Raw genomic sequence first — 16,229 nt, 5'->3', positions numbered from 1 at the left:
GGAGTAGGTGGGTAGTTTAAAGCCTTGGTTTCATCTCTGGGCTGTTGAGCGGGATAGAACAGAGGAGGAGAACAGAGGCAGGGACATGAACAGCGAACCTGACTACAGGGATCTCAGCGCTCTGACAAATCCAACCACAGAAGCACACAGCTCTCCTCTTTTTAATTTTAAAGGGAACATTAGTCAATTCACTGTCGTTTGTGGCAGTGCAACTAAGTTCCACGCACTTGGGGTGTCTTATTCCTCCTTCCTGGAGGAAAGGAGTCTGGGGCGATTCCTCATCCCTGTCGGAGACCGTCATCCCAGGAAACCTCTCTGGAATTCCCCCTGGACTGGCCTTCTCCTTCCGTTTTAGGAACGCAGCATGTTTTCTGTGACAGTGCTGCCTCCACCGCTGATGACAAAGCTCCGTGAATTAGACACTACAAGTGCTGGGGACATCTCTTCCGGGTCCTCCATCTCTGGCTGGTGGTCCCCACCCACAGGCCCCTGCTGGCCTGTCTCCTGGGCGGTCAGTTCCGAGTCTGTCTCCCCGCACTGCAGCGGGAGTAACGCCTGGTGTCTGGTCAGGGCGTCGTTGTTTTTCTGGGCCTCCAGGGAGTTCTGGTGCGTGGAATTCCTGTGAGCCGTGGCGCTCTTCTGAGGCTCATCAAAGCTCAGCGAGAAGGTGACTGTGCCACTGCCGAAAATGACCTTCTGCTTGCATCTGGGTTGCTGCTGCGATTGCTGCTGCGGCTGCAGGGTCGACGGCGGCCGCAGCTGTGGCTGCTGTGCGCACTGGGTCAGGGGTAGTGGCTGCTGCTGCTGCTTCTGCCTCTCGGGCTGCGGGAAGGGGTCCTCGCTGTTGCTCTTGCTGCTGATGGAGGAGGAGGGGGTGGATCCCGTGGAGCCCCCAAGGCTGCTGGACCGCTGGCGGGAGACATTGCTGCGTCGCAGCGTGGCGCGGGCCGCCACCTTGAAGGCGTGAGCCGCGGTGCTGCAGCGCACCTCCTCGATGGTGTTACGGGATGGCTTGAAGAGGATGATGTAGACCTTGTTGAAGAAGATGCAGGCCAGCAAGCCAAAGCTGGCTGCCAGGATAGCGATCACCTCCACGGCAGAGACAAACTTGCCGTAGGTGCTGGCGTAGGCGGGAATGAACGAGATCCAGACGATGAAGAAGATGAGCATGCTGAAGGTGATGAACTTGGCTTCGTTGAAGTTCTCCGGCAGCTTCCGGGACTTGAAGGCGAAGAAGAAGCAGATGGCAGCCAGCAGGCAGGTGTAGCCGATCAGGAAGCCCAGTGCCATGAGCGAGCCCTCGTGGCAGGTGATGAAGATGATCTCATCCTCCAGCTCGTGGTTGCGGTAGCTCGAGGGGGGCGCGGTGTTGAGCCAGATGGCACAGATGACGATCTGCATGAAGGTGCAGAGGAAGACCAGCAGGAACTGCAGGTTGAGACCCCACCACTTGCGGTGGAAGCTGGTGGGAATCTTGGCCTCAAACACCAGGAGGACGCGGTTAGTTTTCACCAGGATGCATGAGATGCAGAGCACGAAGCTGATACCAAAGGCCGGCTGGCGCAGGCGACAGGTCCAGTCCTGGGGCTCCCCAATGAAGAACAGGGAGCTGGAGAAACAGCAGAGCAGGGAGAAGAGGAGGAGGTAGGAGAGCTCTCGGTTGGTGGCCTTGACAATGGGCGTGTTGCGGAACTTGATGAAGACGCCCAGCACGAAAGCAGTGAGGAAAATGCCCAGCACAGCAAAGAGGGTGAGTGCGATCCCAAAGGGCTCAGTCCAGGACAGAAACTCAATCTCCTTGGCAATACAGGAAGTGTGGTTCTCATTGGACCAGAAGTCATCAGGGCACTTGTCACAGGCACTCGCGTCTGTAAAATGTCCCAGTAAAGGGTTAGTACTGTGTGACAAAGACTGAAATTTGTGAGTGTGAATGTGGTGGTGAGGGCACTTTAAATTTTCTTTATTGATGAAATAATTGTGATTTTTACATCATCAAATAATGTATTGAACCCTGACTTATGCTTAATAATATACTTAATTTCATGTGTCTTTGATGGTTCTATTATTTTTTTCCTTTGTACCGAAGGGGGCTACTTGTTTCCTTTAACACTCCTTGCTGATGGTTTGTAACAGAGAATGATTAGTCTTGCTGGGTAGGTGGCTGCCCTGCATGCTAAGGGTCTGGCACCGTCCACCAAATTTCACAGTGCTTCACGCTCAGCCTGACTCATTTTGGACATAAGGATGGGCTTTGTAGACATGCCAGAGCAGACTTCTTAGATCAAGGCAAAGTATTCCACGCATGTGACCTGTGCCTTCCTCATCCACGGCTTTCTAGTGAGGGAGTCTACAGACTCATTTGACCAACAAATGTTTATTAAGTCTCTGCTATGTCTCACGCAGTGTGCAGTTTTGGGGAGTGAAAGGAGCATAGGTTTTGCAGTCAGAGATCTGGATGGGAATCCTGGCCCTGCCATTTATTAGCTGTGTGACTTTCATCAGGCTAATTAAACATTCTGAGCCTCAGTTTCATCATCTGTGAAATGTAGGCAATAATAACCCCATTATTGTGGTGAGGATGAAATGAGTTAAAAACAATGATAAAATAATAATAGTTAATATTTATAGAGTGCTTCCAATATGCTAATCAAGGTTTTTATTTAACAAATATTTATCTATAATTTACCATGTGCTTTACCAATATTAACTCAATTAATCCCCCAAACTCTATAAGATAGGTTTATTATTATTCCTACTTTATAGATGAAGAAACTGAGGCACAGGAAAAACATAAGTAAGACAGTAAGTACAGTGCCAGTCACTCAGCAGGCAATCCATCATGGCCTATTAACTCTGGAGACTGGAACAGACAGAACTTTGTCTATTCAGGATCATTGAGCTATAAGAAAAAGAAAACAATATTGGAGAGCAGTATCGAAGTAAGAGAAAGATGTGTAACAGGTGTGTTTGTAAGCTTTTATGGTATTACAGAGACTAACATTCCTCTTCTTACCCCCTCAGTGCCCAGCCCAGCGTGATGCTCAGACCTTGTTAAATGAGAAACCATGCTAAGCACCATTGCAGCCCAGCCCTTCCAGGGACTTCGCTGATCCCAGGGCCCCAAAGTGAACTGAGCTCTGCATGGTGTCCACGAGGGGCTGCTCCTTTACCTGTCTCATCACTATACTCCCCGTCGGGACACTCCACGCACTCAAAGCAGCAGGTGGGTTCCCCCTCAATGATTCCTTTCCTGGTCCCTGCCAGGCAGTCTCGGCTGCAGTTGGAGAAAGGCACCTGGAGGACAGAGATCACAACAGTGAGGGGCTGCAGCCGCAGGATCAGTCTTCCAGCTCCACTGACACGTGTAAGACGGAGGGGATGGGCACTAGGACCACTGCGGCAGACTCAGGCCCAATCCAGGCATAGGAAGGTCCAGAGGTCTTTGTTCCTGTTATCTATGAAAGGGAGGGATGCCTATGGGCAAGTGCTGGCGTCACACACACGCACACACACCTCAGTGGGATTCTAGAAAGATTAATTGTTGGGAGTCTACAACAGTGACAAAATCCTCCTTAAACAGTCTTTCCTTCCATTGTCTCCAAGTCCCATAATGAGACATCTGTTTACTTTCCATAGAAGTAAAAGTTTGAAACAAACTAAAAGACACAGGGACATGGACCTACACACAGAGGGAGAGTCACAAGGGGAGATGCTGAGACGAAGGGAAATTTATTTGAAAATGAAACTTTGAACTTTGTAGTGAATTGCAATTCCTGCAATTTTCTTTTAGGCTTTATAGGGTGATTTCTGAGATCCTTGCAACAGCTCAGTGAGGCAGGCAGGACAGGCATGGAGGAGTCAGAAGTAAATGGATCAGAAAAATATATCAGGTAATTACTAACCAAAAGAAAGCTTCAGTAGCTACATTAACTTCAGATAACATGGATTTAATTTAATTTATTTATTTCCGTAGTGGACTTCAGGTGCACAGAATTTGATTAATCATAATCCTTGTTTCTTTCCATCATTACTTGTCCATGTTTGAACCACTTTGGTTAGTCATTTTTAATGACTACCATCCAAGACAAAAACTAGGACTGGGACAATAACCTACATCTAACTATACACTCCCCTTTCCACTTACTTCCTCCGCACCACATAGTCATACCTGAGATGACCATCATCCTATGTTCACCACAGGCAAGTAGTAAACTCTCAAGGAATAGAGCAACCTAATTTTGTACAAACTCTATCAGAGATCAGGAAAATAAATTTTTTTTTTTTGCGGTACGCGGGCCTCTCACTGCTGTGGCCTCTCCCGTTGCGGAGCACGGGCTCCGGACGCGCAGGCTCAGAGGCCAGGGCTCACGGGCCCAGCCGCTCCGCAGCATGTGGGATCCTCCCGGACCGGGGCACGAACCCGTGTCCCCTGCATCGGCAGGCAGACTCTCAACCACTGCGCCACCAGGGAAGCCCTAAATTATTTTTTTTAAAGGAGTACCCTCCAACTCAGTCGTGTAAGGCCAGTATAATAACCCTGATTCCAAAACAAGACAAGGACAGCATGAGAAATAAAAAAAAATTACAGGCCCATCTCACTTATGTCTTCAGAAGCAGAGCTGAGTTGAGGATTTGTGTCCAAGTGATTTATAAAGAAAGTTCTCCCAAGGGAACCAGGAAGAGACTAGAGGAAGTAGGACATAGAAGGGAGGAGAACAAGCAAGGGTGTGATCCCGAGCAAAGTCCCTCAGACTTCTGCCTGATCCCTCAGGGGAGCTCTGGACTGTAGGTTATATCCCAGAGCTGTCCTGATCTGAAGAAAAGGGCTAGGGCTTTCACACTTCCACACCACTCATAGGTTAAGGGAAATGTAAATTCCTAGGCTCTTCTGAGGTTCTCCTTTGCCTCTCTGAGCCTGTGAGCAAAATGGGTTCCATTAGCCTGCAGGCAGTCTTCTGCAAAAGAGCATCAAGTTCTGGTTATTGGAAGTAAAAGTGTACAGAAGTCCTGGAGATACATGCAAAGTGTAAGGAATCTGAAAGGATCTGGAAAGAGTACAACTACTTTCTACTACTTGAAAATAGATGAAAAATACTAAAACTCAAAGGATATGAAAAAGAAAATACACTATGATCATGCTGAGTTTATGCCAGGAATGCAAACAAGTTTAATATTAGAAAATCTGTGTCATTCACTGCAATAATAAATTAACACAGAAAAATATGATCATCAATGGATGAAAAGTATTTGATGAAATTTAACACAAACTAGTGATAAAAACAATGAAAGAGAGTAGGAAGAAATACCTTTACCTTGAAAAAACCCCCAAAATTCCTAAAAATTGTTCTATTCTAATACACAATATTAAAAGCATTTACTTTAAAACGAGGGTGCTCAGTATCACCACTATTATTATATATTGCACTGGAGTTCCTAGCTGGTGGAATAAAACAAGAAAAATAAGGGAAAACATATTGGAAAAGGCTAAATAAACCTGTTATTTTTAATAAAACTGAGGATGATATGATTGTCCACATTAGAAACAATTGGAGAGCAGCCCCAGGCTAAAATGCCCAGACTGCCACTATTCTTACCTGAGTTTCATTAGTTTTTCTTAAAAAAAACTCTTCACCTTTTGATGTATGCTATTGGTTGATTTCTAGGTTCTTAAAGGGTTGTTTTTGACAGTTTTGCCCAATTTACCATTGCTTCACCATTTCAGAAGTCCTGCTTCTATCTCATTCTCTGATCATGCCAGGTAACTGAGTACTTACTCTAGAAACTTATTAGGTATTTACTACCTAACAGTCTATGTGTATCAGAGATAACAGATGTATCATAAGAATGAAGTATACTTTGCAAAAGCATCTTGAAGGTAGGGAGCAAGTCTTCCTCATTTTTGTAGCCCCAGTTACAAAGCCTTGAATAATGCTTGATACGTGGTAGGGCTCATACTATTTCCAAAGTATCTCTTTAATAAGACTGTCCCCGTCCCCAAGACTGCTTGAACTGGAGACATCTTACAAAGTTAAACACATGGAAAGCAATAAAATAATTACCACTGCTTCCAGCAAAAAAGAAATAACTGGCTTAACAAAGAATTTCAAAACACTTGAACAGAAGATGATTGGCACTATTTTCTAATGAAAGAGGAATAGAAATGGCAGTAGCAGACCTGATGATTGCTAAGAATCTCAGGACCCTGGTTCAAAGGAAAGGAAAGGAAAGGAAAGGATAAACTACATCTACAAACATTACAACGTTGGAATGTTTGGGTATCATTATGTTCCTGTAAATTCACTGCAAACTCTACTGGATCACGATATAGTATATATTTTATACATTGGTGGTCCAAGTTTGTTGATATTTTATTTAGGATGTGAGCACATCTATGTTTATAAATTGGCCTATAATTGTCTTTTCTTGTACTGTTATTGTCTGTTTCTGGTGTTAAGATTATATCAGCCTCATAAAATGAGTTTAGTAGCTTTCCCTCTTGGCTTCTGTTAGGCTGTGAGTGGCAAAACCCTCAAAATAACGAAATAAAAATGGTTCAATCTACACCAATTATGTGCATCAATGGAGGTAAAATATAACCTGGATGAGTCAACAGCAGGGAAGACTTGATAATATAGCTGATTAATTTAGACTTCAGTCAGTTGAAACTTGTGATAATTTAGACAAGAGTATAATTAGTGGACAGAGGGATATAACCTCTGGAACCCCAAAAGTTCTGTCTGGAAAAGGTTATGACATATTTATAATTGAGAATCCACCCTCTGAGGTAGAAGCTAAAAAAGACTTGCACACTGTGGATGATATTCGCTATCTATAGGAGAACTTCTCGTGGGTGACTTATCCTATATATTGGGAAACAGTGAAATTGTAGTATTTCATCAGAAACCCATCAACCTAAGAAGCATTTGGTAAAAAGATGAAGTTGAATTTTTGGTCATGTTATAAAAAGTGGTTCAAGACACTCAAAGGTGATAATAGAAAGGCAAATGCAAAGAGAAATGTATTGGGTCTCATCCAGGCTTCTTGGGAGAGTTAAAGAGGATGCCCGGTCCAGGGTATGTTTCTACAGAGGATCCGGGTCCTCAGCAGCCTACTGTATTCTAGGAAGCAACCATCATGGAATAGTTATTATTTCAGCATATTATGTGTCTTTTCCTTAAGTGCATATTCATTGGGTAATGTGCTTCTGGTTATTAATCAAGCTTCTAGATGCAGTGATACTCATGCAAGGGGGTCCTGATCATGGTCACAAGCATCCTCCTATTTGTTACAGGTCTCCCATAGCAGGAGAATAAATTGTCCTTTTGACTTATACGTCAGTCCTGAGCTATCTGGATGACAGGGAACTACCTCTGTATGAATTGTTCATGCCCTGCCTTGAGTGATGTTTTGCTCTGGCTGGGGAAAGTTTTAGCCAAGGAAACTATTATTAGCCAAGGAGTCAGATTTGTAAATAATAAAATTGTTTCAGTATAATAAGTATGGGGCTCAGGTTCTGAAGATTCTCTTCTGTACACTAAACCCTCGTGGATTTCACAGGGAGCCCTGGCAATGCAGTTAGTGAGTTGAGGGAAGTGGACTCATGATTCTGGAAGTCCAGTGGTGAAGTCCAAGGCCCTCCCAAAGCCCAGCACAGTTTCTGCCTGTGGTGGAGGCATCTGGTATCCTGATGGACAGCACGTACCTCCCTTGAGAATCCACTCCACAGGATTTTCTCCTCATTGATGAAGAGCCTTTCTCCTTTCTTGGCATAGACATTGTAATATCCAACTTCCTTAAACACTATGGAGCCATCCTCTGGGGAGAGGTGCCAATTGATGATGGAATAGTTCCCTGCCAGGTCTCCACATTCATCGAAAGTTACCTGCTCCCCCATATTGTTGGTAAAGTTTAGGTGCCGTAGGTGCTTCAGGACCTAAAGAACAGAGATGAATATTCTGAATGTAAGTCACAGGCTGCCATGTATGGTTATGTAGGTTGAGTGCTACACAGGACAGTAAACTATCTTGTTCAAACAAAGTGGAAGGCACATGACCTGAAGAAGAGAGGCCTTTTTGCAATTCACACTAAGGTACTTATATGTGTTAATGGAAGCCCTGGTAACCCATGAACTTTGATACTCAACTTTATTTGATACTCAAATTGTAACTGGGGTAGGAAACACTTTCTTGAAGTCAGGAAAGGAAAAGGAATATGTCTCACCATGGCCACTGGCCAAATCAAGACTTTTGCAGGTGCACCATCACCTGGCGGTGTCCAGGAGGGGGGCAGGATTTGTAAGCCAGAGCCATCCCTGGTGTCTTCTGAGGTGGGCTTTGGAAAGAGTAAGTACTCTTACCCTCTGCACCATCTTTCCCTATGCTACTGCTTCTGTAGAAGTGTCTTGTTGCCAAAGATCACAGAGAGAGGGTGGAAGGAAGAAAGAAACAGGCTGTGAGTGGAGTCTTGGCCATCATTGTTGTAATAATCATGGCCAATCCTTTACTTTTTACAGGGTTTTAAGGGTCACAAAGCCCTTGTACAAAAAAAGTAATGATAATAATTACTAAACCCTACTAGTCCTTTTATTACCTTTGAGGCATAATGCTAAATACTTTATATTCGTTACGTAATCTTCACAACAAATAGTACTATTACCCCCACTTTATTGATGGAGAAACCGAGGCACAGAAAATAGAAGTATCTAGTCCAGGGTCACACAGCTAGCAAGTGGTGCCAAGCCTGCGTTTGTAGTGGCTCTGCTCCACTGCAGCATCATTAGGCTCCTGCCTCTGCCTCCTGTGTGCCCCTGACTTTGGTCAAGAAGGAAAAAGTGGGCACTTTGCAGCTTATCTTTCATGCGGGACCTGCCCAGGGCCAGGGGGTCATTGAGGCACCAAGAGAGAGTGAAACACACACAGTCCAGACTGTGAGAGTAGGGGTGCTCACTTCCACTGTACCTCACGACTCATGGGCTTTCTCACTCTCTGGCTCTGAGTGCGTTTCCTCACCTGCAGGATGAGAGGGCTGGGCCAGAGAGGCTGCAGGAATCTCCAGGTTCTAGTATGAACTTCTTTCTGTTCTATGGTTTGGCGTACCCCAGGAGTACATTTAGAGGTCCTTCTCCCTTTTAGCATAGCTTTTTGGTTTTTTTGGCCATGCTACGTGGGATCTTACTTCCCCAACCTCGGATCAAACCTGTGCCCCCTGCAGTGGAAGTGCAGAGTCCTAACCACTGGACCTCCAGGGAATTCTCTAGCATAACTTTTCTTTCTTTCTTTTCTTTCTTTTTTTTTTTTTTTTTTTGCGGCACGCGGGCCTCTCACTGTTGTGGCCTCTCCCGTTGCGGAGCACAGGCTCCGGACGCGCAGGCTCAGTGGCCATGGCTCACGGGCCCAGCCGCTCCGCGGCATGTGGGATCTTCCCGGACCGGGGCACGAACCCTTGTCCCCTGCATTGGCAGGCGGACTCTCAACCACTGCGCCACCAGGGAAGTCCCCCTAGCATAACTTTTAAGGTACTTAATAAAACAGCATCTGATCTGACACTGGGAAAACTTTGGGCCCAGCACCTATTATCCACATGTGTGACAAAGGGAGGCACCTTTCATGTTCCACTCCACTCCAGAGATGACACAGCTTTTAAACAATTTATATCCGTATTGACTTTATTTTAAAGTAAGCATTTATTGTAAGGAAAATCAAATGAAGAAAAGGAGCCACCTGAATTTGTTCATAAACAGCCCTAGGATGAGTTTGGGGATAGAGTCTGTGGCCGGCCACATGTGTGCATGGGCACAGCACCCTGGGCACCTGTGTGATTACTGGTGTGTGTGATTACTCCTTTAGTGCTCTCACTGCTGCCCTGGCAGATGCTGGCTGCCCTGATTTTCATCCCAGACCTGTTGGGGGAAGGGGACCCCTTACTCCCTGCTGCCTTGTTCCTCTGTTCTGCAACCAGAGCTGCTGAGTCATCCTCAAAAAAAGATGGAGAATGAATCCTACCAAGGATTCATGTCACCCATGTTCTCCCAAGCCTTCCTCAGTGGTCATCAATCTTACTTTTTTCCCTTCATTTTTACTGAGTCCTTAAAACATTCCTCAGAGAGGTGGTGCCACTGACATACTCCTTTCTTATACCTCCAACTCTCCTCCTTTTGTCCCCTTGCTCTTGGGATGATCTCCTCCTACGCAGTGGGGTACATCCTTTTGTCTCTACCCTAACAAATTCCTGTCCTGATACATCTCCTTCTCTTAGAGGAACACACGTTCCTTCTGCTCTATAAGGCTGACCCCTCTTGTAGTACTCAGAACCTTATTCTTCCCACCTACTCTGGAACTTTTCTGATATGAATAATCCTCCCTTCTCCATTCCATAACCATGCCCCTCCTACTTCCTACTGGGGACCTACCATGGTTCAGATGAAATATGCTTCAACCTTCTCTAGGTAGCTTCCCAAGCCTTCCATACTTCAGTCCCATGTAACTACCACTACTTGTTAGTGCAAATGTTTTATCCTCACCATATCCTTTCCACATGTCATGCTAACTCTGCCTTTGCCCTGATGTGTGTAAAAGATGAGAAGAGTGGAGAGGTAGGGAACTACCTCTTATTTACACTTCCTATGTGCCAGACATTGTACTAATGCTTTGCACACACTATTTCATCTAATCCTCATAACAAATCTATGGTTAGGAACTATTAATATCTTCATTTTATAGATGAGGAAACCGAGGCATGGAGAGATCAAGAAACTTGCCAAAGTCAAAAGCTAGAAAGTTCTCCAGCTGTGATTTAAACATGTGCTTTTTGCTTCACCCTCCTGCCTCCAATATAAATTGTTGAGAGTGTTGATGGCAGGTATTTGTTAGTAATAGTTCCTCATTAAATATATTTTTAAAAAGCATCATTCTTATTTGAAGAATACTTTAAAAAGCACAAGTAGCAGTAAAGCTAGAGTAGTTAGCATAAATTTTCTTCCTGCTATCTAGGTTTCAATTCCTAGGTTCTTATTCTCCAGGCAACAAACTCCCTCCCTCCTTTTCTCAGTCTACAGCTTCTCTGCAGTGAAACTCTCCAGACAACAGTGGGTGAATTGGAAGGGGAACTGGAATAAGATCATTTCATAATTAAATGGTCATCTTCCACATTAGATTGGACAGAAAAGTGACTCAAAGATCATCACTGGCTATAATTCTTCTGCGTTGCTATTGGCACAGGCTAGCAATTTCTACCATAACCTACCTTGAAAGAAAAGGGAACCAATCAAAATCATTTAAAATTTTTCTCTTAGGGGCTTCCCTGGTGGCGCAGTGGTTGAGAGTCCGCCTGCCGATGCAGGGGACACGGGTTCGTGCCCCTATCCCGGAAGATCCCACATGCCGCGCAGCGGCTGGGCCCGCGAGCCATGGCCGCGGAGCCTGTGTGTCCGGAGCCTGTGCTCCGCAACGGGAGAGGCCACAGCAGTGAGAGGCCCGCGTACAGCAAAAAAAAAAAAAAAAAAAAAATTTTTTTCTCTTAAAAAACTCATTGTAAATACAAGGTTAGATTTGTATACTGTTAGAATCAATCAACAAACAAATATTTATAGGTTATCCACTGTGTGTTCTGAACTGGGCTGCAGTAGTACAGGATGTAATAGTAATAAAGTTCTCATGGAGTTTACCTATGGATTAGGGTGATAAGATATAAGACATTGGATGATAGAGCCAACAGTGCAAGATAAAATACAGTTAATGCCTAACTTATGGGGTATCAACTATAAGTACAGAGAAACTCAGGGGAGATGGACATTAAAAAGGGCTGAAATGGTCAGCACTGGCTTGAGGTATGGTAGGAATTTGTAGTGGCAAAGGACAAGGGGAAGAAAGATATTAAAGAAAGTGGGCACAACATGGGAAAACAAGTATCAATATTATGGAAGCAGTGAAGAGACCAACTTCTCAAAATTTATGTAAGTGCTCGAGAACAAGGGAAAATAAAGTTGAGAGGCAAAGAACAGTCAAGGCAAAGAGGCTAGATTTCATATCAAAAGGCATAGGATCAGGTAATAGCAAGTGTTGATAAGAATGTAGAGAAATTGGAATCTTACATACACTGCTGGTGGAGATGTAAAATGGTGCAGTCATTTTTGAAAATAGTCTGGCACTTTCTCAAAAAGTTAAACATAGAGTTTCCACTCAACCCAGCAATTCCACTCTTATATATATACCCAAGAAAAATGAAAACATAAGTCCACACAACAACTGTACATGAATGTTCATAGCAGCATCACTCATAATGTCCAAAAAGTGGAAACAACTTAAAAGCCCATCAATTGGATGAATGGATAAACAAAATGTGTCATACAATGGGACACTATTCAGCCATAAAAGGAAATGAAGTACTGATACATTCTACAACACAGATGAGCCTTGAAAACATGCTAAATGACAGAAGCCAGTCACAAAAGACCACATACTTTATGATTCCATTTATATGAAATGTCCAGAAATGTCCAAATATATAGATACAGAAAGTAGATTTGTAGTTATTTAAGAATTGGGTCATACCAGTCAGAATGCCTATCATCAAAAAATCTACAAACAATAAATGCTGGAGAGGGTGTGGAGAAAAGGGAACCCTCCTGCACTGTTGGTGGGAATGTAAATCAATACAGCCACTATGGAGAACAGTATGGAGGTTCCTTAAAAAACTAAAAATAGAACTACCATATGACCCAACAATCCCACTATTGGGCATATACCCAGAAAAAAACATAATTCAAAAACACACATGCAACCCAATGTTCATTGCAGCACTATTTACAATAGCCAGGATATGGAAGCAACCTAAATGCCCATTGACAGATGAATGGATAAAGAAGATGTGGTACATATATACAATGGAATATTACTCAGCCACAAAAAGGAATGAAACTGGGTCATTTGCAGAGACGTGGATGGACCTAGAGACTGTCATACAGAGTGAAGTAAGTCAGAAAGAGAAAAACAAACACCGTATATTAACACACTATATGTGAAATCTAGACAAATGGTATAGATGATCTTATTTGCAAAGCAGAAATAGAGACACAGATGTAGAGAACAAACATATGGATACCAAGGGAGAAGGGGGGATGGGATGAACTGGGAGATTGGGATTGACATATATACACTACTATGTATAAAATAGGTAACTAATGAGAACCTACTGTATAGCACAGGGAACTCTACTTGGTGCTCTGTGGTGACCTAAATGGGAAGGAAATCAAAAAAAGAGGGGATGTATGTATACATATAGCTGATTCACTTTGCTGTACAGTAGAAACTAACACAACATTGTAAAGCAACTATACTCCAGCAAAAATTAATAAAAAACCAGATGAATGGATAAAGAAGATATAGTATACACACACAATGGAATACTACGCAGCCATAAAAAAGAACAAAATTTTGCCATTTGCAGCAATGTGGATGGACTTGGAGGGCATTATGCTAAGTGAAATATGTCAGACAGAGAAAGACAAACACTGTATGGTATCACTTATATGTGGAATCTAAAATATACAACAAACTAGTGAATATAACAAAAAGAAACAGATTCACAGATATAGAGAACTAGTGGTTACCAGTGGGGAGAGGGAAGGGGGGAGTGGCAGTGGCAGGGGCAGGGGAGTTAGAGGTACCAACTATTAGCTATAAAATAAGCTACAAAGACATATTGTACAGCACAGGGAATATAGTCAATATTTTATAATAACTATAAATGGGAATATAACCTTTAAAAATTGTGAATCACTGTGTTGTACACATGTAACTTAAATAATATTGTACAGCAACTATGCTTCAATTAAAAAAATAAAATAAATTAAAAAAAGAATTGGGGGAATGAGGTGGTAGGGAGTGACAGCTTTGATATGGTGAAATGTTCTAAAATTGATTGTGGTTATGGCTGCACAACTCTGTGAATATACTAAAAACCATTGTATCGTACATTTTAATGAGTGAACTGTATATAGTATATGAATTATATCTCAGTAAAGCTGTTCCAAAAACAAAAGTATAGAAAGGGATTTAAAATATACAAATATGACTTCATTGGTGGAGCTGATGTTCAGCTGCAGGTAGAGACCTTGATACCAAGGTGACCTCTAGGATACTTGGTGCTGAGATTTTACTAATGAGACCTGGTAACTCTAGCCACAAATGGGACAGGAGATAAAGACAGGCAGAAGGTAAGAGTTAGTAATGCAAACATCTTATCCAGAAAAGAAAGCACCCTGGAATCTTTGTGGCTAGAAAATTTATACCTACAGTTTATTAGACCAAGCTCCTCTAAAGCAGATGCTTTCTTATTCCTTTCTGTATTCCTAATGACTTGTAGAGGGCCTGAATTTTTTTTTTTTTTTTTTTTTTTTTTGCAGTACGCGGGCCTCTCACTGCTGTGGCCTCTCCCGTTGCGGAGCACAGGCTCCGGACGCGCAGGCTCAGTGGCCATGGCTCACGGGCCCAGCCACTCCGCGGCATATGGGATCCTCCCGGACCGGGGCACGAACCCATATCCCCTGCATCGGCAGGTGGACTCTCAACCACCGCGCCACCAGGGAGGCCCCGAGGGCCTGAATTTTAATGGCTACTCAAACTATGTGTGTTAAAGGTTTTGGTTAATAGAGTAAACATTAAATCAACACTGTGCCCAGAATGAGGTTTTCACCAGTCTGAGCATAGATGAGAAAAACAAGGTCAACGTGAGATCTGTATTCGTTAAAGAGTACATAGGCAGAAGGTCCATAAAAATTAAGGCTTTTATATAATTGGTTGCAATTTAAACCTATATATTAAAAAGCAGAATACTTACAATTATACTATGGGATTAAGGGCCAACACAATTTCTCCTTTTGAGCTATAAATGTAACCTAAGTTCTTGGTTTCTGATTTAAAAAGAAAAATCAAACTTCTAGATTCAAACAAACAAGCAGGCAAACAAGCAAACAGGGAAATACTAGAATTTGCTTTAAAATGTGCTAGAAGATTTTACTTAAGTGTGATAGGATAGATATATCCTATCACACTTAAGTAAATTACAGTTTTCATAGGATAAAACAACTTTCTCTTCACGAAGGAAAAAGAGGCATCTTGGGTTTTTCTGAGGAAATATTTCCTTTGTGGTCTTTTTAGAAAGCTCGAGCTAAATATTATATTTTGCATGTCATGTTTTCGGCTATAGGCATAATTTAATTCTCAGTAACCATTCAAAACACGGAATAAACTGATTATAAAACCTCCACCACTTTCTTGAGGGAAAAGGGAGTTGGAATCACCATAGTGTAATAATGTTGGAGTAACAGCTGGGAGTTGCTTGAGGAGAAGGGTAAGTCCCAAACACAACTGTTCCATATAAGAATGTGACAGGAGGATGCCAGTTGAAGGATGAAGGGAGCAACCAACACCTAAAATGTAGGACTGGAAGTCTCTTAACATAGAGAGAACCAGAATTATTCAATTAGCTATGATAAAGTAATTCAGACTAATTGCATGAGGGATGAGGCTTCCTTTTTTTTTTTTTATAAAAAAGGCCAAAATATTACTTAAAAATAGTTTATTATGTACAGGCAGTATCCTAAGCACTGTATGCATATTAACTAATGTCATCCTCATAAAAACCTCATAAGTTTCAGATAGAGGTATCTATTCTTCAGGTGAGGAAAGTGAGGCACAAGCACACTAAGTGACTACTCAAGGCCATAAAGCTGTTATTTTAGGTAGTAACTGGGATTTAAATCCAGTTAGTCTGGCTCTAGAGTCCAAACTCTCAACCATTACACTATATACTTAGATTATATAGCCCATCTACTAGGTTGTCTATCTCTAGTTACAACAGGTTGAACAGTGTAAAATTTAGGTTGAGAAGATAGACATACTTTAAAAATGGGATGGTAGAGACATATATAATGCTTGTGGCAACCCAAGAGGCAGTAATAGGAAAAGTGGTCCAAACTGAATGGCATTCAGATCCCCATGCGAGCCCCCTTCCCTGGGGGCTTTCCATTGTTTTCCATTTTTAATCAGTTTTATTGAGGTACAGTTTACATAGGATAAAATGCACCCATTTTAAGAGTGTAGCTCTGAGTCTTGGCAAATGTATTTGCCTGTGTATCCACCACTACTGTCACCCCAAAAGGTTCCCTAATGTCCCTTTCAAGTCAGTCCTCACCCCATTTGCAGCCCTAGGCCACTGCTTGTTTTCTTTCT

General features: G+C 42.9%; 1 protein-coding gene across 2 annotated transcripts in view; it reads right to left on the bottom strand.

Moving 5' to 3' along the window:
• Positions 1–351: 351 nt before the first annotated feature.
• Positions 352–16,229, bottom strand: part of CASR (calcium sensing receptor) — a gene marked incomplete at its 3' end in the record, with an annotated part of 29,106 nt that continues 13,228 nt past the window's right edge. Inside the window, exons 4-6 of one of the 2 annotated variants that reach the window (XM_081234840.1) lie at positions 7,703–7,933; positions 3,171–3,324; positions 352–1,868 (exon numbers count right to left, since the gene is read on the bottom strand). In XM_081234840.1, the coding sequence (XP_081090966.1) occupies positions 352–1,868; positions 3,171–3,324; positions 7,703–7,933 (1,902 nt within the window). The remainder of the gene's footprint in view (positions 1,869–3,170; positions 3,325–7,702; positions 7,934–16,229) is intronic. The other variant, XM_081234841.1, reaches the window with a different exon arrangement.

The sequence above is a fragment of the Mesoplodon bidens genome (genome assembly GCF_964165515.1).
Source record: "Mesoplodon bidens genome assembly, chromosome: 5".
In the NCBI taxonomy this organism is placed as follows: Eukaryota; Metazoa; Chordata; class Mammalia; order Artiodactyla; family Ziphiidae; genus Mesoplodon; species Mesoplodon bidens.
Note: the sequence above shows the minus strand (reverse complement) of the source record. Positions and strands in the feature narration are given on the sequence as shown.